This window comes from Taudactylus pleione, unplaced genomic scaffold (assembly GCF_031769625.1).
Source record: "Taudactylus pleione unplaced genomic scaffold, aTauple2 ptg001916l, whole genome shotgun sequence".
Classification (NCBI taxonomy): Eukaryota; Metazoa; Chordata; class Amphibia; order Anura; family Myobatrachidae; genus Taudactylus; species Taudactylus pleione.
The window spans coordinates 82,657-106,641 of record NW_028286313.1 but is presented as its reverse complement, the minus strand read 5'-3'; the positions used below and the strand labels follow the sequence as shown (position 1 = coordinate 106,641).

Genomic DNA, 23,985 nt, shown 5'->3' with positions numbered 1-23,985 from the left:
ATAGAAAATGGCCCCCCTCTCTCTCCAAGCCCCTGACCATCACAATCAAAATACATCGATAAAACAAAAATGTTAGAAAACATGGTCAGGTTTATCTCTTATTCTTTCATCCAGTGTTGAAGACAAAACTTGTTTAATACACAACATCTCAATTCGCCATTTTCTACTTTTTCCACTAAACTCAAACTGATGGTGGACACCATCTATCAATAGAGCTGCGCACACAAATAGAAAAAATATAAACTAAATATGAGTTAATGTGGGCCGTCAGCCCCTAGGAATATAAGAAGCAACACTCCCCTCCAAGTGTAATAACCCCTAATTTTATAACTAGTATTGATCAGTAATAACATTCTCAGCATGGGGATCTGGGCGGTGACCATGGATTCATGAAATGTGACTTTGCCTTTTCTGGATTGGTAAAGAAAATTGTGGTGCCATCCTCCACCACTGTCAACTTAGCTGGATACAGCAGAGCAAATCTTATTTTTTTATTGAACAAAAAAGTGCAAATATCTGAAAATTCCTTACGCTTTTGGGTGACAGTAGTCGAAAAATCTTGAAATATTAAAATTTTATTGTCGTTTATTCGCAGTTCCTTCTTTTTGCAATAGGCAGCCAGAATTTTTTCTTTCGTTCTAAAATCTAGATATCTAGCCAGAACTGGTCGAGATCTCCTTCTTGCTCCCTCCTGCTCAATTCCTAATCTATGAGCTCTTTCAATATAGGGAACTTCTATACTGACATCTAGTTCCAGAGCAGTTGGGAGATCAGTTGTTAGAAAAGACATTAAATCTGCTCCAGATACTGATTCTGGAATGCCTATGAAGCGCAGGTTATTGCGTCTGGAGCGATTCTCAAGGTCATCAATTTTATACTGCATTTGTTGAATTAATCTAGCATGGGAATCTACTCCAGATTGTCAGGCCTGCATGTGATCCTCTGCATCACTTACTCTCATCTCCAGTGCTACAATACGTGATGCATGAGAGTCGATTCTGGCTAGACCAGATTCTAAGCGCATTTGGAAATCCTCAAACCTCTTGTCCATCAAAGGCATCATTAAATCTGATATTTCCTGTGCCGTCAAAGGGGTGGACTTATCGGGCGGGTTTTCTGAGGATCCCGATTCAGAGAGAGAGGGCGAGGGTGGCCCTGATTTCTGGGAAGAACCTTTTGCCTTACCACTTTTATTTGATGCGGTAGGATGTTATGTGTGCTTTTTTATATGTATAGTTTTACACCTGACAACACTAATGACAAACCATAGTAGAAGCAGATATTATAGATTATTGGGTGATAAAAAATACATATTTGCACAAAGTTGGACCGATACTGCATTAACTTCTCTAATTCTTACGGCACACATCCATTTGCCGACATTACTGAGAAATTGCACGATACCGAGATTGTTATCATGCAATCGCTCAGAAATAGTGCTCAAATCATGCACTTTTATGTCGGAAATAACCAGCGATGCGCGCGCCCACTGGTCGTTTCCGACATCAATCATCGCACGAAAATTCCGTACAACCTGATGACATCATCAGGTTCAGCACTGTAGTGGATGATTGATGTGCCTACACTGAATGACTGATCATTCAGCGCAGGCACAGCATTCAGTGTTTGTACACTGACAAACAACTGCACAATTACAATGTCATATTCATTCAGTCGTTTGACTGTCTTCTAGTGGATGTGCCCCATTACCGTTTTCTTATATATTATTTTGATGGTGCACTCATTTTGTATTCTTGTGCATGTGTGAAAAGGTGCAATTTTAATAACTGCGTAATTCATATTAATTTCTTATATTTTTAAGGAATTATTCAAATTTTTTTGTTATCATTTTATTAATTTATATATTTACTCAGTGAAGATATACTGTACCTTTTATAACATTTACATTCTTAAGTCATTGGGGTGAGTGTGATATTAAGGTGTTCTGGTCATCATTATTAGTTTGCAAAACATAAGGGAATGGTATATATATATATCAGGTCATATTATACAGAGTTGTTTTCCCAAGCACACAAGTTCTTTTCTATTCATTTTAGGTCTCATCAGGATAATGTAGCATTTAGGGAAAAATATACAGCCTAGTATCCCAATGCATGAGGCTAATATAGCAAACACCTCTACAATGACCATATGTTTCCCATTACTGCTCAGATAGGCTGGGATGGCACAGACCCACACATTGCAGAACACCAGCATGCTGAATGTGATGTATTTGGCCTCATTATATATGTCAGGTAATGTCCTCACCATGAAAGCAAGAACAAAGCTCACAGCTGCCAGGAACCCCATGTAACCCAACATGAAACAAAAGGCTAACACAGAACCCTCATTACATTGGATGATGATAGTCCCAGGATATGTGTCCATGTTAAACTCCTGAAATGGAGGAGAAACTGACAACCAGATAACACCATTCAGGACCTGGACAGATGAGCAGATCAGCACTAAAGCATTTGGTAATGTAACTCCCAGCCATTTTCTCCAGTAGCTTCCAGGTCTTGTGGCCTTAAAAGCGATGCAAACTGTGATAGTCTTGGCCAGAACTGAGGACACTGCGATAGTAAATATGCTTCCAAAAGACATTTGGCGCAGCATGCAGGTTATATCCACTGGGCGACCAAGGAAAAGAAATACACAGAGTAAACTCAACATAAGAGAGATGAGCAGAATAAAGCTGAGGTTCCTATTATTAGCTCTGACTATTGGTTTGTTCTTATATGAATAAAATAGTCCAATTATGAAGACAATTATCACAGAAAATAATAGAGATGTGACAGAGAACACTGAGGTTATAGGATCCACTTCATATGATAGAAACTCCTGAGCCTTGGCAATACATTTGTTCTTTGTGTCATTAGGCCATTCATTATCAGCACATTTCACACAACTTTCATTATCTGTGGGAAAATGTGATATAAATTAAATATTATACAGTAATGTTACTATCATTGTCCCTTTATCTCACTTTTATATTCATCGCTCCCTAACTTGGGTATTGAATATATTCATTTAGAGGAAAAAGGTAAAACCTATGTTGACAAACTATACATAAGAGATATTTTTTAAATTTTTAATATGAATACACTTTCCACTTATTCATTATGTAAATTCTTGGGGACTGGGTGACCCCCAATAATTAACATTCTATCTTGCCATGTGCACTGGAGAAATTCAACATTGCTCTGGTCACCTATCCTCACAAATCCTTTCACCACTACTTTAGTGATAGTGAAACTTAGCACTCCCAAGACTGTCCTGGCAATGCAACTGCATGATCATGAACCTGTGATTATGAATGTGCAGCTACTGTTGGATGGATCCTAGCAGTGGCAGAGGGATGCAATGGGATCCCTCTTTGCTACTGGGTCTTCTTTCAATAGGACGGAAGATGGCCAATGTTCCCTAAGTCATGTCCCAAATATTTTTGGATATTACCGAGTGTAGTGTAGACTAGTGTATGGGACTGTGGGACACATCAGGACTGAAAGGTAAACACTCATTCATGATTATGATAGATGATCATCCATGATATCTCCTGTGTTCCCTTTATGATGAATGGCCCCAATACTTAATTTATACAAAAGTAAAAAAATAATGTTAATTTTTATCTGATTTTGTATAAAGTGATGAAGAATAGACCCCATGGTCTTAATAAAATCCTTTTTTTGATTATAGTTATTTATAAATTTTTATTTCCATCCACTTCATTATATTTATAGGGCCTGATTCAGAGACATATGCTATGCTGATGTTTTTGGAGCTTTGCAGTTATTGGCAATCTGAACTTATTGTGACTGAAGCCATAGTGTATAAGGACTAGAGATTAGCAGCTCTGGTTCTCTGAGAACCGGACCCACCCAAACATAGGGGATCCAAAGGGAATCCGAGTCCAGATCCCAAAACAAGGCAAAACTTCATCTTCCCATTGTCATATTTTGGGTGTTTTTGCCTGAATATAAAAGTCCCATCCTTCATTCAGTTGCCTTTTCGTAAGTGAGATCCAATGAAATAGGCCGTGTAGGCAGAGCTCACAGTAAAAGTTAGTTAGCAGCAGCTTATGTAGTGCCCAGTCAGTGTCTCTTCAAGTCTGCATAGGCAGGAGCACTGTGGAGGAGGGAGCATTTCATTGTGTATGTGATACTGTGAATACAGCAGTGCATAGTCACAGGCCCCTTACAGTCTGTATAGTACAGACAGGGGCACTGTGTCTGTGTGGAGTGGAGTAAGGAAGCCTGGTGTGTTCAGGGCAGTGGGCACAATATCTGATAAAAAAATGCTGTGTTTGTGCCATTGCGGTTGGCACTACTGGTCAGTGTCACTATCACTGACACTGAGAAAAAAAACTTTTTTTCCAACTTGTGTGCATTCAGCCTATAGAGGAAGAAAGTGTTAACTTGTCTAATGGCCAGTGGATCCACTCAAGTGCAACTGTCATAATATTTGTGCAGTGCAACAGTATTGTCTATTGCATCCACCAAATAATAAAGAAAAAACATATATATTAGAAAGTACCGTGAGTGTGTCTGTTGTCTGTTTCACCCCCCAAAATAAATTAAAATATTTTTTTTTATTAGAAAGTAATGTGTGCATGTGTTTGCACTCAGTAAACACAGGAAGGCTGTGCTACCCTTTTTACTGGCCAGTGGGTCCAGTCAAGTACCAATGCCATAAGATTGCAGCACCTTCAAGAACAGTTTAGCTTTTCCTGCCACCAGCTAAAGCAAGAGGGAGTAACAAGTTGGATTCCACCCATTATATGCCTCAGTGGATTTTGGAACAGCAGAAAGCCATCCAAATCTACAACATAGGGAAATAATACATTATTCCAGCACACATCCTATAATCTGATCAATACAGTTTGGTGACCATGCTCGACCCTAGGTTTAAATCGTTTGTTGTGTATTTTCTACCAATGGACACAGGGCTGTATTCAGCAAGGAAAACAACAAGTGTGCGCATGCACCCGTCGACTATGAGAATATGCTAATGAATGCATATGCACACAAACACAGCACAAGAGGCAGACACCCAGGAAAACAAAATGCCACCCCCTTTACTCTACACAAATGTACGTACTGATGCACAAGGCTGAGTAAACATTGCTAACATCGGAGCTGCATGCAGTCTAAAGGTAGACCTTACCCTGCTTCAGGAGCTGAGAGACTTCCTGCATGCAGAGGGATGCCAGCCTGCATCCATCATCTCAGTGGCTAATTAATGCACACCCCTGGAATGGTGTTGCAATGCACTGGAACACCTGTGTTCACCTGACCACCCCCCATCACCACTCACAAACAGCACTTCCTGTCAATCACTCTGCAATCAGTCTGCATAGCCTTTGCAATCACAGTTACCTTCACAATTGTTGCTACACACTCTGTGATGCATATGCATGCGCAGTGCGAAAACATTGGTCAAGTGCATGCATTCTCTCACTTGTGTTCCTTGTGGAATCAGGCCCACATAACTGAAGAGATGCAAAGAGCTCTTTGTGAGCAAATTATCAGCTCAAGTGGCATGTGACACAGCAACATCTCCTCCTTCAGTTTCTCAACAGTTTGACATCTGGTAGGGTTTAGAATTAATGCTGAAAATTTATGACACCTCTACTGTGACTCCATTTTATACAGTCACCATTAAAAGAATGGTTGAGGATTATTTTAATGATAGCTTGTCTGACTACTGGCAGGAAAAAAAAGGAAATGTGGAGGCCCTTGCACAAACTGGCTTTTCTTTACTTAAGCTGCCCTCCCTTTAGTGTGTACCCAGAAACAGTTTTCAGCACAGCCGGGAACCTTGTCAGCGATCAGATTAAAATGCTATTTCCCCAAAATGTGGACAATATGGTGTTTATCAAAATGAACTACAAATTCCATGAGGAAGACCTTTACTGGCAAATATGTCAAAATCCAGAGGCACCTGTATTTGAGGAATCCAGCAGTGACACATAATATTGTGTGAAGATAATGTACACACTGTTGTGGGTGATGACGATAATGGTGATGACATATTGCCTCTGTTTGTCCATACTGTAGAGATCATTGCAGCAATGTCAGATGCCCATTGGTAGCTTGTTTTGTCAGACCCAAAACAAGCCAATCACTTCAGCCACAAGTTGCAGTCCCTGTCGCTGAAGTGATTGGTTTGTTAAACTATACATGTCCTGTTTAATATATACAACATACAACATAATGGTGGGTGGAAAGGCCAAAGGACAATTCCAACTTGCACTTCTTTTATGTGCATTATGTGACATTTTTATAGCTTATTATGCTGCCTTGCTGTCTGCCACTCTGTTTCCTAGATGTGCCATTTTGGAAGTTGAATTGTCACAGCCGCTGAAATCTTCGACATGCGATTGCTGAATGCTAAAAATGTCCAGAAATGTTTATAGCCATAGAAAGAATTCCTGTAAGCCCCAATAATTGTAAAAAAAATTCTGAACTACCAAGTTTATTTTGTGAGCAAAACATGAGACATGTTCACCCAGTTGTAATTATTAATTAACTTCTGCCCTGGCAGTCAAGTGTGTGCTCACCTTTAGGAGGTCCTGTGTGAAACGGTGTGAAAGGGACTTACTGTATATCAAATTCAAAACCTATGAAATCCAATGATGGGATGATAACTTTTTGCCTCAATTTTTGAATCCAAGCCTGGTGGGAAAACAACAGCCAGGGCTTGGATCTCCCTCCTCTATCATGAATTTTCTTCAGAATCAAAAAAATTATTTATATTTACCAACTTTCCCTGTTTTCCACTACATACATACTCTGCCACACCACCTCCCTCTGGCTACTGATCTAGATCTTCATTAATTCAAATTTACTGCTACTCTTTTTCCTAGATGTGCCATGTTGGTAGTTGAACTGCCACAGCCACTGAAAGCTTTGATATGTGGTTGATACAGTACATGCAGAAAATTATCATATTTTTTTCTGCCAACAGACAGCATCTCCTAGAGGCACCTTTATATTTTTAAAAAAACTTCTGAACCACCAAAGAGCTCCACTGGGGCATGGACTGATGTGAATTAAAAAAATGTCCTTAGATAATAAATGATAATTTAGCTGTGAAGAGTCCTTTGTTCTATTGCACAAAAATTACTACTATTTATAAAGTGATCACAGTTCAATTTGTATGTTTAAAAGTTCTATAGCTGCGTATTGTGCCTGTGACAGTTGATTGGTAAATCAAAAAAGCTTTTTTATCTGGGGGAAAAGAAAGAATGGTGGATTACACTTCAAAAGCATTCCATTCACATAATCCACTGAGAGAAACAGTGACAGTGTGGTCACATGGGCATATCTACCTGCCCCCGCTGCAATCTCATATGTACTCCTGTACTCCCTGCTCCTCAATGATCACTGAAGTGGGGGTAATGTGCATCTCATATATAATTGCACCACCACTCTGGGATAAATGACAAAAAGAGGTTGTTGCCTCATTGAGATACCGGTACATTATTATTCTACCTCCTTAGTTCATAAATGGCATCCATGTAGCGCTGACTCAAAGGTCAGTGTAACTGCAGCAAGTGGTTGGTGGTGGGCAACCAAACAGAGTATGGAGCACAGGAATTACCAGCTGTTTGTATGGTTCAGTGCAAATATTCTCCCAAATGCTTTGCTTCCACTAAGGATTTTTCTGGAGGGGTGTGGTTTGAGGGTAGCATCTCCTCCATCCTTATATAGAGTTAAAATTAGCTAATTTAACTACCTGTTAGAGTTTTTGCATGAGACATATAATAGACAAAGTCATTATTAGTTCTTATTATCATCATGTGGCACATCAATAAAGAACATTTTTTAATATAAATTAATTATTTTTTATAGTGTAGAAAAAAATCAACGATTGATACATGAATACAATTAATACAAATATTCATTATAAATAGCATGTGAGGAAATCTAGAGACAAGGGGGCTTATCTAATACAAAAAAAAATAAATATTGAAATTATTATGAACCACCATTTCATATCAGAACTTACACATTTATTTTGCTATTTTATAGTAGTACTTGTATGTACCAATCAAAATGGAAAATCACAATGTGTATAACATGATGATGCAAGACAATAAAGTGTTAATAATTGTAGGGGACATTGCATAATGCAGTAATATGTAAAAATACAATGACATAAAACAAAGTGTCTATGTATCATGTGTATATCAATATTGAATAGGGTTGAAATAAATATAATATATTATGTTATCACAATAACCTAATATAAGTAAAATTGTTTCCACAGGGACCTGGCATAGATAGAAAACATGATACTAAATAAACATATTTAATATTGGATTGTGGAGACCACTACAAAATGTGGAGAGATAAATAAAGAGAAAACACTAGCAGCTATGTAAAGAAGCACTACCTATAACAAACCAGACACAAACAGCTGTCAAAAGAAACACTGGCTAAGCCTCCTACAGTATGTACTAAGTTATAATGAAGGTATAGTAAATATAAGTTTCTGGCACCTTAGGTCACACAGTTATGGACAGATTCTTCACAAAACTACATTAAAATCAATGATTTCATTAATATCATCTGGATAGAGATAAATAAATTTGTGTTCAGTGCACCACCCTTTTACATAGCTGTCTGTAATGATCATGTCCTCTACACATTAATTTAATGTGTTCCACCATCATGATAATTAAACTACAAGGTTTCCCATTATGTCAAAAAGAAAATGCCAGAAAATGCTGTGTGTTAAGACTCTATTGATGATATTTATTCTATGCTCCCTGAATCTAATTTTAAGTTTTCTAGTGGTCCTACCAATATAGATTAAGTTGCAGTTGTAAAAGATAGATTACATACTGAGTTTTACAATTGATGAATTATTTAAGTTTATATACTTTTTTTGATAAGCATAGATGAACTCCCTTGGACTTATTCTTATGACACACCACATACTACCACATTTATAAGGATGTGGATTGAAAGATCTACAGTAAAAAGGTAGACAATGTCTAGAAAGACAACAGATGTTAGACAGTCAATAGGTCGAAAGGGATAAAAGGTGGCCCCACTAAAGTTGTAAGAAGGCTGATAGGGTCAAAAGGTCACTGTGAAAATGGTCAACACAAAAATGGTCAACATATGTGTTTTTTCTAACCCTAATCTTCACTCTAACACAACCCTTGGTGCCTAACTCTAACCCTCCTTCCTGGTGCCTAACCCTAACCATCGTGGTTGGTGCCTTACCCTAACCATCCCTTCTAGTACCTAACCCTCTGGTAAGTGCCTTACCATCCCTCCTACCCATAGGGGTATTGTTCCTCTGGTTATAATTATTATTTCTTAGTTGAAATTTGTATTTAGGTGTACCATAATTGTTATTTTGAGTTTGATATTTACTTCTTAAATATTGGGATCTCCTAGTGGTTTTTACAAATTTGTATTTAGGTGTACCATAATTGTTATTTTGAGTTTGATATTTACTTCTTAAATATTGGGATCTCCTAGTGGTTTTTACAATTCACTTGTCCTTATATGATTTATTTTCCCTCCATTGGAATTGCCTGTTATAGGTATGTACATTATTTGTTCTGTAATACTCTATATCTTTTTTACATTTTTGTTTCTTAATCTCAATATTAGATTTTAAAAATTATTCTACTCTTTGATTAACCAGAGAGTCTCTCTCCCAAAACAAGCTAAGATTCTAAAAATGAAAAGGAATATTTAACCACAGGGTCTTGAAAACCACAAACTTATATTCATCACTTTGAGAAGACCTCAATCTCATTCCTGGATCTCAATTTACATATAAAAATAATGTGATAGATCTCCTGAAACTCTCACAAGCTACTAAGTAGAAAACATTTTCAATACACATACTAAACAAAGATAAGAAGGTAGCACTCATACCTTATGTATGTAAATATAAGAGATAAGTTTATTTGATAAAAAAAATTTAATGAATAAAAGCTATCCCTTATTAAAGAGAGACCCCATTCTGAAGGATATCATTGCAGATAATCCAGCAGTGATGTTTAGGAATAATTATAATCTTAAAACCATACTAGCCCCAAGTTTTCTTAAACCCACTGACATATCAACTAATGAATTCACCATTTCCTTTATCCCTTCGAAACCTTTAGGTTTTTATAAATGTGGTAGTATGCGGTGTATCATAAGCCCATATGCTAAGAATAAGACCAATGAAGTTCGTCTATGCTTCTAAAAATAAGTAACTCGACTTAAAGAATTCATCAATTTTAAAACTCAGTATTTCATTTATCTTTTACAATGCAGCCGCAAATGAATCTATATTGGTAGGACCACTAGAAACCATAAAATTAGATTTGCAGAGTATAGAAGAAATATCATTAACAGAGTCATGACACACAGCATCTTGTGGCATTTTTTCTGTGACTTAATGGGAACCCTGATAGTTTAACCATCATGGGGGTGGAACACATAAAATTAATGTGTAGAGGAGGGGATCGTTACAGACAGCTATGTAATAGGGTGGTGCTCTGAATACATGAATTTAATACTCTCCATCCAGATAATGTTAATGAAACCATTGATTTAATGAAGTTTTTTGTGAAGAATCTGTCCAGAACTGTGTGACCTAAGGTGACGGAAACTGGGAGATCTTCACTATACCTTCATTGTAACTTAGTACATAGCTGGTTTAGCCAGTGTTCCTCTTTACAGCTGTGTGAGTCTGGTGTGTTACACCTAGTGCTTTTTTCCACAGCTGATTTTGTTTTCTTTTTAGTAATCTCTCCACAGTTTCTAGTGGTCTCCACAATCCATTACTAAATATATTTATTTAGTATCATGTTTCCTCCGCTTGTTTTCTATCTATGCCAGGTCCATATGGAGATACTTGTACTTATATTAGGTTATTGTGATAAATAATGTATTATATTTGGTTCATACCTGTTCAATATTGATATTATAATATACATGATACATAGACACTTCTGTTGTATTTTTATATATTACTGCATTATGCTTTGTCCCCTAGAATTATTAACACTTGAAATGCATTGTTATTTTCCATTTTAAAAGGTGCATAGTATAAAATAAATTTGTAAGTTCTGATAGGAAATGTTAGTTCATAATATTTTCAATATTTTTAATAATTAAATTTTTTTGTCTTAGATAAGCACCTCATATTTAGATAAGCCTTTCCTATATGCTATTTATAATGTATATTTGTATTATTTGTATTCATGTATTGATCGTTGATTTTTTTTATACACTAAAAAAAATTGTATTCATTTATATTAAAGCATATTCTTTATTGATGTTCCACATGATGCTAATAAGAACTAATTATGACTTTGGCTATTATATGCCTCATGCAAGAATCCTAGCAGGTGGTTAAATTAGCTAATTTAAGCCCTATATAAGAAGAGGGAGATGCTACATTCTAATCATACCCCTGTGAAGAAATTCCTAGTGCAGGAAATGCATTTAGGAGAACATTAGCATTGGACCAAACAACCAGCTGGGACCTCCATGCTCCATTTGGTTGCCCATTGCCCACTACTTGCTGCAGTTACACGGGCCAGCATGGAAGCCTTAATTTATTCAGCACTGCAGCACCTCCAAACTGGATGCCATTAACAGACTGAGGAGGTACAAAAATTATATACCGGCATCTCTAAGAGGTAACAACCTATTTTTGTCATTTATCCCCGAGCAGTGGTGCAGTGTTATATGAGAGGCATGTTACCTGCACTTCAGTGATCATTGAGGAGCAGGGGGTTTCAGCACAGGAGCACATGTGAGATTGCATCAGGGGCAAGTAGATATGCCCCTTTTGGCCACACTGCCACTGTTTCTCTCAGTGGATTATGTGAATGGAATGCTTTTGAAGTGTAATCCACCATTCTTTATAGCCTTGAGACACATGGAATACCAAAACCAATAGAACCCTTAGAGTTACCTCTTTTCAATTTAGCCAAAATATCTGCCGAGGGTAATTTCAAGGAACTGCACACTTTAATGGTACTAACCACCCAATGCCGAATTCGAAAATAGGTGAATAAGAACTCAAGATGTCTGCAATGGATTCTATCACTTGGGAACGCCAAAGCGCTACCAGTAAATCAGGGATTAAATGGGCTATAGTGGCTAAAGATATAGTTTTAGCCGGTAGTTTAATACATTTAGACTGTAGTACCATATCATCCCACCTTTTAAGAGAGTCAATAATAGCTCTAGGGGTATTACTCAATAAAGGGTGCATTTGTTTGGGTGTGAAAATTAAATCCACCAAGGGGTAGTCTTCTAATAATGCCCTTTTTAAGTCAACCCATGGTTTAGTGTTGGGGGGAAGAAACCAATCACTAATTTGTGATACTAAACACGCTGACTGATACAACACTAGGTCTGGAATTTGCAGCCCCCCCCTGATTCGTAGGTTTAGTCAAGCGCTGGTAAGCTAGCTGTGGAGTTTTACCCTTTTAGATGTAAGACAATATTAATTTACGGGCCTTAATTAGGTAATGTTTCGAAACCGAAAAGGGAATGGTGTGGAAAAAGTACATTAACTTTGGCAAATTCATAATTTTGAATGCCGCAAGGCGACCCAGCCAGGAAACCTCGAAACCCAACCAATTATGTAACAGTTCCACTATATGTTTTAGACTTGGATCAAAATTTATCTTAGTGAAGTCATCTGGTCGATTTGGTATATTAATACCAAGATAGAGGAGATAGTCCGTTTTCCAGTTGTATCTGTATTGGGCTTATAAGTGAGACAAAACAAGATCAGATAAGTTAAAAGGCAGAGCCTCGGTCTTGGTGGTATTGAGTCTATATAGGGAAGCTGCACTATATTTGTCTATTAATTTATGAAGTGTTAGCAATGAAGAAACCGGCTGGTTACAAACAAAAGAATATTGTCCGCAAACAGACATAATTTGTGAGTAGTTGAGCCAACTTTCACCCCAGGGAATTATGGTGAATTCTAATTGCTGATGCTGATGGTTTGATAGCTAATATGTACATCAGTGGGGATAGGGAGCAACCCTGTCTTGTACCATTCCTAATGTTAAATGGGAATGATAGAAAGCCATTGCTAAACACCCTAGCTATGGGGTTGCTGTAAGGCGCCTTAATAGACTACAATATAGTGCCCTGAAAACCAAAATACATTAATGATTCATAGAGAAACTGCCAATGAAGGCAATCAAATGCTTTCTTAGCATATAGGGAAAGAAGAATGAACTCCTTGCATCGGCTCAACATCAGCTCTGCTAAATCAATGACTCTGTGTGTGTAGTCCGATACTTGTCTGCTGCTGACAAAGCCCACCTGGTCTGGATGGATCAAATGAGGAATTAAATGGGCCAAACGTGTGGCTAACATTTTGGCATAAATTTTAATATCAGAGTTGAGTAGGACTAGTGGGCAGAAATTCGAATAGGAAGTAGGAGGTTTTCCTAGTTTAGGTAAGGTAATAATTTGAGCTTCCAGCATCTCTGCTGGAAAGCTGCCCTGACCCGAAGCAAAATTAAATAAAGAAGTAGGTATGGGGGAGATAGAATTCGCTAAATATTTGAATGAATTAGTTAACCCATCTGGACCAGGGGACTTCCCCATAGGCAGTGCATTATTAACAGTCAGAGCTTCTTGTTCAGTCCAAGGAGCGTTTAAAGCTGCTAAAGCCTCCTCTCCTAACTGAGGAAAAGTAAGGTCATGTACAAAAGAAGAAATAGAGGCACCAGACGGCTGTGTTGTAGTACTGTCAGTGTGAAGATTGTAAAGTCCAGCATAGTATTCAGCAAAGGCATTAGCGATCTCAGTGGGATCAAGTATTTTCATATTATTGGGTGTGATTAGATATTCAATCCTATTTCTGGCCTGACGTTTACGCAATTTATTTGCTAGGAACTTGCCTGCCTTATTCCCTGAATTATAGAACTTCTGCTGAAGTTTAGTTACAGCGGATTTCATTTGAGCCAAAAACAGCTTCTGAAGTTGGTTTCGAATAGAAACCAGTTCTCTTTTAAGGAGGTGAGAAGGACAGACTCTATTTAAAGATTCAACCTGAGCTAAGCACAATTCCAGTTTAGATTGATTGAGTAAATATTGTATCTTAAGTCGAGAACTTGTTTGAATGGCCACTCCATGAAGAACAGCTTTGAGGGCACACCAGTATATTGTGATGGAGGTGTCTTGTGGAGCATTAGTTGCCAAATATGATTCCAAGGCATCTGCTAAAGGTTTAACACCTTCTGTGGAAGATAGTAAATGGTCGAGTAAGCACAATGGTCTAGGTGGAATTCTAGTATTAGGTCCATCCCAAGTCCACGTACTGAAGCATGGTCAGACCAGACTATAGGAATGATTTTAGATTGGTGAGTGTGTTGGAGCGAATGTCTAGTAAAATCAGATCAATACGCGAGTATGTATTGTGTACATGTGAGAAAAACATATAGTCTTTCACAGAAGGAGAATAGACCCGCCACACATCATATAAGTCAAATTCTGCCATGAGCTTCCGCAGTAAAGCTGATGTATCAGTGTTACTGCCACTCACTCCAGAAGCATGAGATGATGACTTATCTAACCGAATATCAGGGACTAAATTAAAATCACCCATTATAATCATGTGACCACATCTGATCTGGTGGACGTCCTCAAACACTCATCTGAGAAATGAGATTTGGAGTGTATTAGGGGCATAAGGAGAGACTAATGTGACCTCTTTACTATCCGAATGGCCTACTAATATCAAATAATGGCCATTCTTGTCTTCCACCTTATTAGTTAGAGTGAAAGACACTGAATTATGAAATAACATTGCCACATCATTCCTTTTAAGTGGACCATTAGCATAGTATGCAACATTATATCTCACATCTCTCAATAACTGCAGGGCTAAAGATGAAAATGGGTCTCTTGTAATGCTACAACTTTAGCTCTGTCTATGGAAGGTGGACAAAGCTAGCCTTTGTTTGTTAAGGGAGTTTAGACCGTGGACATTTAAGGCAAAAAATTGAACCATGATCTATGTTCCATAAAAAAGGACATCAAATTTGACGTGAACACCCAGAGTATCTAGCGAAAGGATAGTAATATGGACAATGGCACTTAAAATGAAAATAAAACAAAAAAGGAAAGACACAGGGGAAAACAATAAAACTATAAATAAAAAAAGGTGAAAACATTGGGGAAACTGAGATAGCCCAAAAAATTAGGGCTACAATGTTTGCTGTGGGGGTAGAAAAACGGCAAAACCAAAAACATGGTGGAACATGGCCAGAGGCAAAGGCCACCCATGCAGTATATAAATAACAAAATACAAATATAAGTGAACGACATATATATGGAAGTATATTGAAAATGTTACACTCAATAAGGCATAGTGCGCATTAACTATTCAAATCTCTTTAGGGGTCAAAAACGTGCAATAGCCATTTCCAGAAACTAAGTAACACAAAGTCATACACTCAGAAAAGAAAAGAAATGTGTAGTCTCTAAACCTACAAAACAACAAAAGTAATGATATCACAGGAAACTTTGAAAACTGAATTGAAGGCAGCATAGTCAGTGAAAATTAAACAGAGATAAGGAAATAAAAGTGTACCAGAGAGGGGCCCCAGTTTAAGACTTTTGCAATGGTAAAAGGAAAATAACTCTTATAAACCCTCCCCCCATTTCCTAGTAGTAAATAAGTCCCTTAAACTAGCATGTTATACATATAAACAGATTGTTACTACCCAGCATAGTGCAATCAGGTGGAAGATCACAAGGTAAAACATACATAAGAAATAACTATCTCATGTAAAATCTCTGGTTATATAGAGGAAACATCACTGAAATGAATATAACATAATCAACACAGTAGCTGTATGTATGGAGCATTCTCACATGGCTTTAGACCAGTACTGGGTTACTTGACTGCTGGGACCGGGAGCTCGAGTAGACACTGTAATGTCCCATTCCGCCAAGGACTCATAACTAACCAGAAGCTTCACGGGGAACCCCCAGAAATATATGATGTCATTGTCCCTTAGAGCTGTGGTAATGGACTGGAAAGAATGCCTTTTAGACAGAATAGCAGCAGACAGGTCCGGAAAGATTTGAAGACCCCCTAGGGTGTTAGTGCCTTCAGCCCAATGCGCAGCACGCAGAATTTGCTATTTGAAGTGAAAAAAGTGGATACACATTAATGTGTCTCGTGGTAAATTTCCCGATCCTGTTCTCGGTTTGGGGAGATGGTGTACCCAATCAATTAACAGGTCTTGTTGAGAAGCCATAGGAACCAACTTAAGAAACAACTTTGAAACGTAATCTGGCAACTCTGCATTTGACACAGAATCAGGAATACCACGAATCTTCAGATTGTTTCTTCGTGAGCGATCCTCCATATCTGCCATTTTATCTCTCATGGATGATACTTCAGATTGGAGGTCTGCATGGGCTGTGAGAAGATCATTATGAGATGAGACCAGTTCCTGCATCTTCCCCTCTAGATGGTCTGTACAATTTCCTAGCCCCACAAAAAAAGCTCGGATTGTATAGAAGTATTCACACCCTTTAGGACATCAGCCCAAAATGCAGCAAAAACCTGAAACATTGCCTGGGTGGTAAGCGGGGCATTAACATCCAGGTAAAGTCCCAGGTTGGCTGGTGAGACCATATCTCGTGTAGCAGACATAGAGGTCAATCCCGCTGCTGGGGAAGGCAGCTGTCCCACTTTAGATATAGGGGCAGCAGGAAAGCGAATTGGTGTTGGAAGTTTGTGTTGTTTTGTTTTCCTAGACAGCATAGTCAGGGGTAGAAGTAGAAATCTGAATTTCAATTGAACCAGAGAAACGTGCCACAATACATGGGGATAGCGACTCAGGGAGTGGAGGTTACTGCATGGGTGGGTAAGGCATTCCCAGTAAAGGACATCATTCTTTAGACAGGTAGCTTCACATTATTGACACTGGTATGTATCTAGTATGAGGTCATCCAGTTCCACAGTATATGGAAAAACTGGTATCACTCACCGGGAGACAGGTGCTAGGTGTGAAGAGTTTGGGTCTGATTCAGTGATGGCTTTCCAGGAAACCTGCAGTGCAGCTCTGTCTACAGCCTGTGTATGTGACTCTCAGGTTTCCTTATAGTGGACACTTGTCAGAATGGATGGAGTGTCCCACAGGCACAGGGTATCTTCTTCTGCTCAAATAGGAAGCAGCCTGTGACTAGCTTAGGAGAGGGGCTGTGTATCCTGGCACTCCTTCATTCGTGGCTGGGCAGATATCGTGGCACCTATCGGCTGTGTCTTCTGTGAAGGGAGAGTTCTTGCAGGAGCAAGGAGGCCCATAGAACTCTTCTAAAGGTAGGGTAGGGTGAGTGTGTGTTGGGCGACTAGGGCCACATACAGGCAGCACTGAGCCCGTGTTGTGTCCGCACGAACACCAGAAGTGGCCATGCCCTCCGTCAGGCACCAACTTTAGACCGCAGCTTCAGGGACCTAGTAGGCCCAAATATTGGGTCACCGGCTCGGGTGACCAATTTGTCTTGGCTTCAACCCGGGTGTGAGAGGGGGTATCCACAGTCTCAGGAGGATTTAGGGGACAGTAATGCAGATGAAAGGCTCCAATAAGCCCCTATAAAGCAGGAGCCCTTGGAGAGTACGTCTACTTTCAGCAGCAGTCCTGCCACGCCCCCCAACCATCATATGTTTTAGATATTCTTATTATTTATTTTGTTTTTTTATAGCACACAATAATTATACTATTTAATTAGATACATCCAGAGCGCAGTTATCTTTATCTTTTTTTTCCAAATACAAACACAAAATTAATACAGATTCAAAACCAAAACATGAGAGTTGGTGCACATTTATAATAAGGACATATCTGTTTCACTTTTAAATGCCTATCTTCATTTCTGATTTCTCATCACAAAACGGTTGAGTGCTTCAGCCAGTGTGCCTCTCCATGTGGAGGGTGTGGGGCTGTTTCAAACTGAACTGGCTGGTTATCTTGCTGTGGTGTATAGACATCATCATTAGTGGTTACAAGTTTCACAGGTGGTAGTTGCATGGTATTTGATGGAGGTATGGCTAGGGTTGCAATGCTAGTGGGGGACTTAATTATTGTGCAACTAAGCCTGTGTATTGTGATCACTAGATAGTGCAGTTGATCAGTGAATTATTTTGTTGTCACCTTAATTTGATTATCTAAATATTGAATACATTTTTAATAAATTGTGACAAATTTGTTCACCGCAATTCTTATAAAAGCATGACGTAAGGTTTAATGTTAAGTAATTTATTTAAGATTCAGGTTGGTATCATCTATCTAAGGAATAAGACAATTGGCAAGTTGCAGAATCTTCAGCAAATAGTTGGTTTACGGGAATAATTTGACTCCCCAATATACTCTCATTGGGGACACCTGTTTTCCAAACTACTGTATTTAATAGTATTCCCTCTCCTAATCTGTACCAGCCTTGCTTAAATTTAAATGAGGGATATAAAAACACAAAAAAACTATCACTGTTTAGTGTAAATCAATATTTAGCACTTTGTTTAGAATTTTTTTTTCTATTGAAATCCACCAGACTCTACTGAATAATAATATTAGTTGTCAAATTATATATTTCTTTCTTTACTAAATGTAGACTATTGGGGCCATATTTACCAACCCCCACAAATCCCTGATAAAGATCATTTCATATCGCTGCATTTTGTGGCAGTAAGAAATGTATTATTTCAGCAATGTGTGAAAAAAATCCGAAAGGATTCAGCCTCTGATAGGAGGTCTAAAAAGTTAACTGATTGCTAATTATAATTGAGCAGTTTAGTTTCCCTGGAAACCTAACACACCCGAACGTACGGGTTATTAGTGTCTATGAACCCCAGCTCAGGTCTTCCCATCAAGTTTGAATCCCAAAATGGGGCAAAATGTCATCTTCCCAGAGTCAGATCTCACATGTTTTGGATTGTATATAAAAGGTTATCCCTTGTTATTGGGCCAAATTTACACAGGAAAGCAGAGGGAGTGGGTGTGGGACTTTGGGCTAAAACACAATTAGCAAGTCATTAGGGTGTCATTAGGGTGTCATTAGGGTGCCATTAGGGTGTCATTAGGGTGTCATTAGGTTATAATAAGTTAGTTAAGCTTAGTTTTACAGTTTAATGGGTTGATCTGAAGAGAGGAGACGAGTCTGGGAAGTGTGACTGTCTGGAAGGCATCATTGTCACTTGTCAGTGTATGTGTAATTGTAACAAACATTGCACATGCAAACACAAAAATGTGAACCTGCACCTTTTTTGTTCTAGGAAATCTATCACTGCAGCAGGGCTGGATTAACAATGGGGCGGGTGGAGCTCCAGCTCCAGGCCTCCCTTTGAAAATAGGCCCACAGCATGCACAGGCTGCAGTGCAGACAGGGAAGAATATATATATTTTTCTGTCACCAGCAATAGCCCAATTCACTGCACAGTTCCATCACCTCTCGGTGACGTTTAGCCAAACTCACGGTCTCACAGTCACAGGAAGGGAGGAAGGGAATCATCAACCCTGAGCTCACTGAAGACGTTAGCCAGCGGGGACAGGGCACGTGAGCTGGACACTGCTCTGCACTTGGTGTGTAGTCTACTTAAGGGTAAGTTATGATTTATATCATGTTATTTCCCTGATGAAAATTCAAATAACAATTAAAACGTTGGAATCGATCTGCGTGTCTGCAGTTTTTCTGTGTACTTTGATGAAGTCCTGAAAGTGCCACCGATTTGTTGGAGGGGTATATATATATATATATATATATATATATTATCGTAAGTCCGGACTCAAAGCTTCAAATATAAGTCACACACACATATATATATATATATATATATATATATATATATACGGTGCTCCTTAGAGATCCAGCAGAATCCAAAAATACAAAAATAGAAAAAAGGAACTCACCAGGTAGAAAATGAAGATAAAATCACATCTTTAATAGAATCATCTTTAAAAACATCACCATATTGTCGACGTTTTGATCCTCACAGGGACCGTCATCAGGACAATCCAAGCCAGTGTGAACAGAACAACACCACAAAGCATACTGAAATATATATATGTGTGTATTTATATATATATATATGTATGTATGTGTGAGTGTGTTCTATATATATATATATATATACTTACACTCACTCATATATATATATATATATATACATACATATGTGTTAGTGTGTGTATGTGTATATATATATATATATATATAAATATATATTATATATATATATGTGAATTCGGCAATCTAGTCTGCTGTCATCCTAAAGTAAACTTGCTTGGGTGCCATCCAAACGGGTGATCAAACCCTCCACATGCCACAGACAAAAGGCGGCACCTCAAGACTTCAGATGATTAAAAAGGTGTCTATACTTATGTCTGTCCTGATGATGGGTAGCAGTCCCCGAAATGTCGATGAAATAAAATAGACACCTTTTTCACCATTTGAAGTCTTGGAGTGCCGCATTTTGTCTGTGGTATATATACAGTACAGGTTGAGTCTCCCATATCCAAAATGCTTGGGACCAGGGGTATTGTGGATAATGAAATATTCCGTATATTGGAATAATTGCATACCATAATGAGATATCTTGTGAATAGGACACAAATATACACAAAGAATGCATTTATGTGTTATATACACCTTATACAAACAGCCTGCAGGTAACTGTATACAATAGACTCAATAATTTTGTGGCTCGAAAAAAGTTTGTGTACAGAAATGAAATTCATTTATGTTTCATATATACCTTATACACACAGTCTGAAGGTAATTTTATACAATATTTTTAATAATTTGTGCGTTAGACAAAGTTTGTGTACAGTGAACCATCAAAAATTAAAGGTTTCATTATCTTAGTCATGCCAAAAAAAATCCGTATTTCTGAAAGAATTGTAATAATATAACTATATTCCATCAACAGTCGGAAATGCTGAAAGATAGATTTAGAGAAAGAGATTATAAGAAGGAGGAAATAGAAAAAGCAATTCCGAGAGCTCTTGGTTTAGATAGAGATGAGTTGTTAATAGAAAGAACTAAGATCCCTGATGAAAGGTTTTCTAACTATAGACCTTTTATTACTCAGTTTAATCGAGAAAACAAGTCTATAAGAAATGTATTAAATAGGCACTGGAACATACTATTGAAGGATCCAATATTAGGTCCAATTCTTCCACAGAAACCCAAACTTGTGTTCAAAAAGGCTAGAAATATGAAGAGTATTCTGGCACCTAGTAAATTAAGATTTAAAAATAGACAACAAATTAATTCTATTAATTCTGGTTTTCCATCTTTAAGTAGAGGATGCTTTCCATGTAGGAAGTGCATTTGTTGTAAATTTATGGATACATCACCCTTTTATTGGATTGATGATAAAATTAAGATTTAAAAATAGACAACAAATTAATTCTATTAATTCTGGTTTTCCATCTTTAAGTAGAGGATGCTTTCCATGTAGGAAGTGCATTTGTTGTAAATTTATGGATACATCACCCTTTTATTAGATTGATGATAAGGAGAAGTAATACACTATTAAGGATAGAATAACTTGTGATACAGAATTTGTAGTATATAAAATCACATGTGGATGCAATAAAGTTTATATAGGGAAAATGAAGAGATGTCTGAAAATACGCATCCAAGAGCACTTGAGAAATATTAGGAACAAAATCCATATTCACAGTCTACCCAGACATTTTCAAGAAGTACATGGGTCGGAAAGTAGAAGCTTTAAGTTTTCAGCTCTAGAGCATATAAAATTAGACCCTATGGGGAAAAATAGGGAATTAGAACTTTCAAAAAGAGAATCCTTTTGGATTTACTCACTAGATACCCTTGCCCCTAGGCGTCTTAATCAGAGTATAGACATTGTCTCGTTTTTACATAATTAGGGAGAGTTGTTTGTTACTCTATATTTTGGGCAATTTTTATTTGCTGTCTGTGATTTTATTTTATTTTATGATCGATTTGCATATATATGGCTGGATATGGACACTAGGTCTTTGTGGAAGTTACATTGTAGAAAAATTGCATGTTGATTTAGATTGTCTTTGTAAAGCTGTGATTTTGGCTAGAGAGTCTCTTTCTATGTATATTTAAAATGATTTTCTTAGATTATGGGGGATTGGTGTTAGTCTTATGGTCCCATTAGTGTAATTGTTTATGTGCATTATAAAACATTGTGGTCAATTAATATTATTAAATTGATTGCACTTTTGTAGTTCTATATTTAGATACCATGAGGGACCTCCATTAAAGGGTTAAATTTGCCCGGTGGCTGGAATATTGGCGGGGAGGATAGAGAGAGGGTTTATCACATTAAGCTGTGGGGTGGAACGCAAGCTGTGAGGCTTGCGTTCCACAATTATGCAACCCAGCCATTTAGTACCCAAATTGGAGGTGAAGTGTTAGCCTGAGTATGGCAGACTGGAGGATGCAGGGCATCGCTAGCATACCAAGCTGGCATATGGAACACAAGCTATGTTCCACAACACCGGAACCCGGAAGTAAGTGCCCGCAATCGGAGGATGCAGGGCGTTGCTAGTATACCAAGCTGGTAAATGGAATGCAAGCTGCGCTCCACAACACCGGAACCCGGAAGTAAGCGCCCGCAATCAGAGGTGTGTATTACCTTCTGCCAAGTGAAACGCAGGCTTTGAAGCTTGCATTCCATATACCGGAACTCGGAAGTGAAAGTTTATGACATGAGGCGCTAATTAGTATTCCCAGGTGTGGCCTTTTTGAAGGGATTCACTGGATATTGTTGTTCACTTTTAATTAGGTGAAATGTTTATTACACAGGATTTTGTACTGAATCTCAAATTTATTAATCTTTGTGTGGAGGCCGATTTCCATGTTTTTAAGCAAAGTTTAGCTGTTTAATTCATTTAATTGAGGTTAGGGTATCACTTCCTGGGAGGGGGTATAAAAACACACAGCTGTTCTATTAGCAACAGGTACAGCTTGCTGAACCAGCTAATTTTTTAGCTCTTGGTGTGAAGGATTGGAATGTAAGTGAAACTAGCATTTATGTTTATGTTTTGAGACTCTCTATGCAAGATACAGCTAATGGTAACATTGGTATTTATGTTTTGTTTATTAATTATGTCGAATATATGCATTTTTGACTATATTATATTATAGTATATGAAGGGGTTGCTATAGACTGGTATTTTTAATGATGTGTTTATCTAAAGGTCTTCCAGGACAGGTAATATTAATTATCTAAGTTTGCTTGGTAAAAATTGGGGCTATTTGAGTTAGATTCTATTAGAGCATCTTTAATAGCATTTAATGATTAAACTGAGTAGTTGCATCTGGTTCTGCTCATTTTAGCTATATTGTATTAGAATAATTTCTAAATAGCATTAGATTATCAGATGAGTAGATATATTTGTCTCTGCTACTAATTTAGTTTAAGTAGAGACAATTTAAATAGTGTATTATCATTAAATCATCAAATAAATAAATTGCTGTATATGTTATGTCTCTTTATAGGCAAATTTGCTATTTTTTTGCTTCCTGTCCATGAATTGTAAAACAATTTGTCAAGTGAATTGTGACGGCTTAAATCATTTCATCTCCCAATAATTGTAGCGGGATTATTGGGCTGTTGTGGTGAGATCCCGTCTTGTTACAAATAGAACTACAGGTTTATTGCTACAATGGTATGTATAGGAAATTTCCTTTGTATATATTTTTTGTTATGTCTCTAGTTCATGTCTATTAAAAAACTGTTCTAGATACTGTTAAATGTCTTTTACGTGGTATACCCTGCACTTTTACACCCGTTTATCTTTGTTTCTAAAGATGTACCCCTGATGAAGTTCCGTTAAGGAACGAAACGTGTTGGGTTCTCCATTTATTGTATGCTTTCATTGAATGTAAGCTCTTTTTATAGACATAAAAGTTTTTGTTAATAAAATTATGTATCTTTTAAATAAGAAAGCGTCTTCCATTTACTGATAGTGGC

The 23,985-nt window shown here is 37.7% G+C and overlaps 1 protein-coding gene across 1 annotated transcript in view; it reads right to left on the bottom strand.

Moving 5' to 3' along the window:
- Nucleotides 1-2,001: 2,001 nt before the first annotated feature.
- Nucleotides 2,002-23,985, bottom strand: part of LOC148436197 (vomeronasal type-2 receptor 26-like) — a gene marked incomplete at its 5' end in the record, with an annotated part of 28,458 nt that continues 6,474 nt past the window's right edge. Inside the window, one exon of the mRNA XM_088465219.1 lies at nucleotides 2,002-2,918. Within this exon, the coding sequence (XP_088321345.1) occupies nucleotides 2,002-2,918 (917 nt within the window). The remainder of the gene's footprint in view (nucleotides 2,919-23,985) is intronic.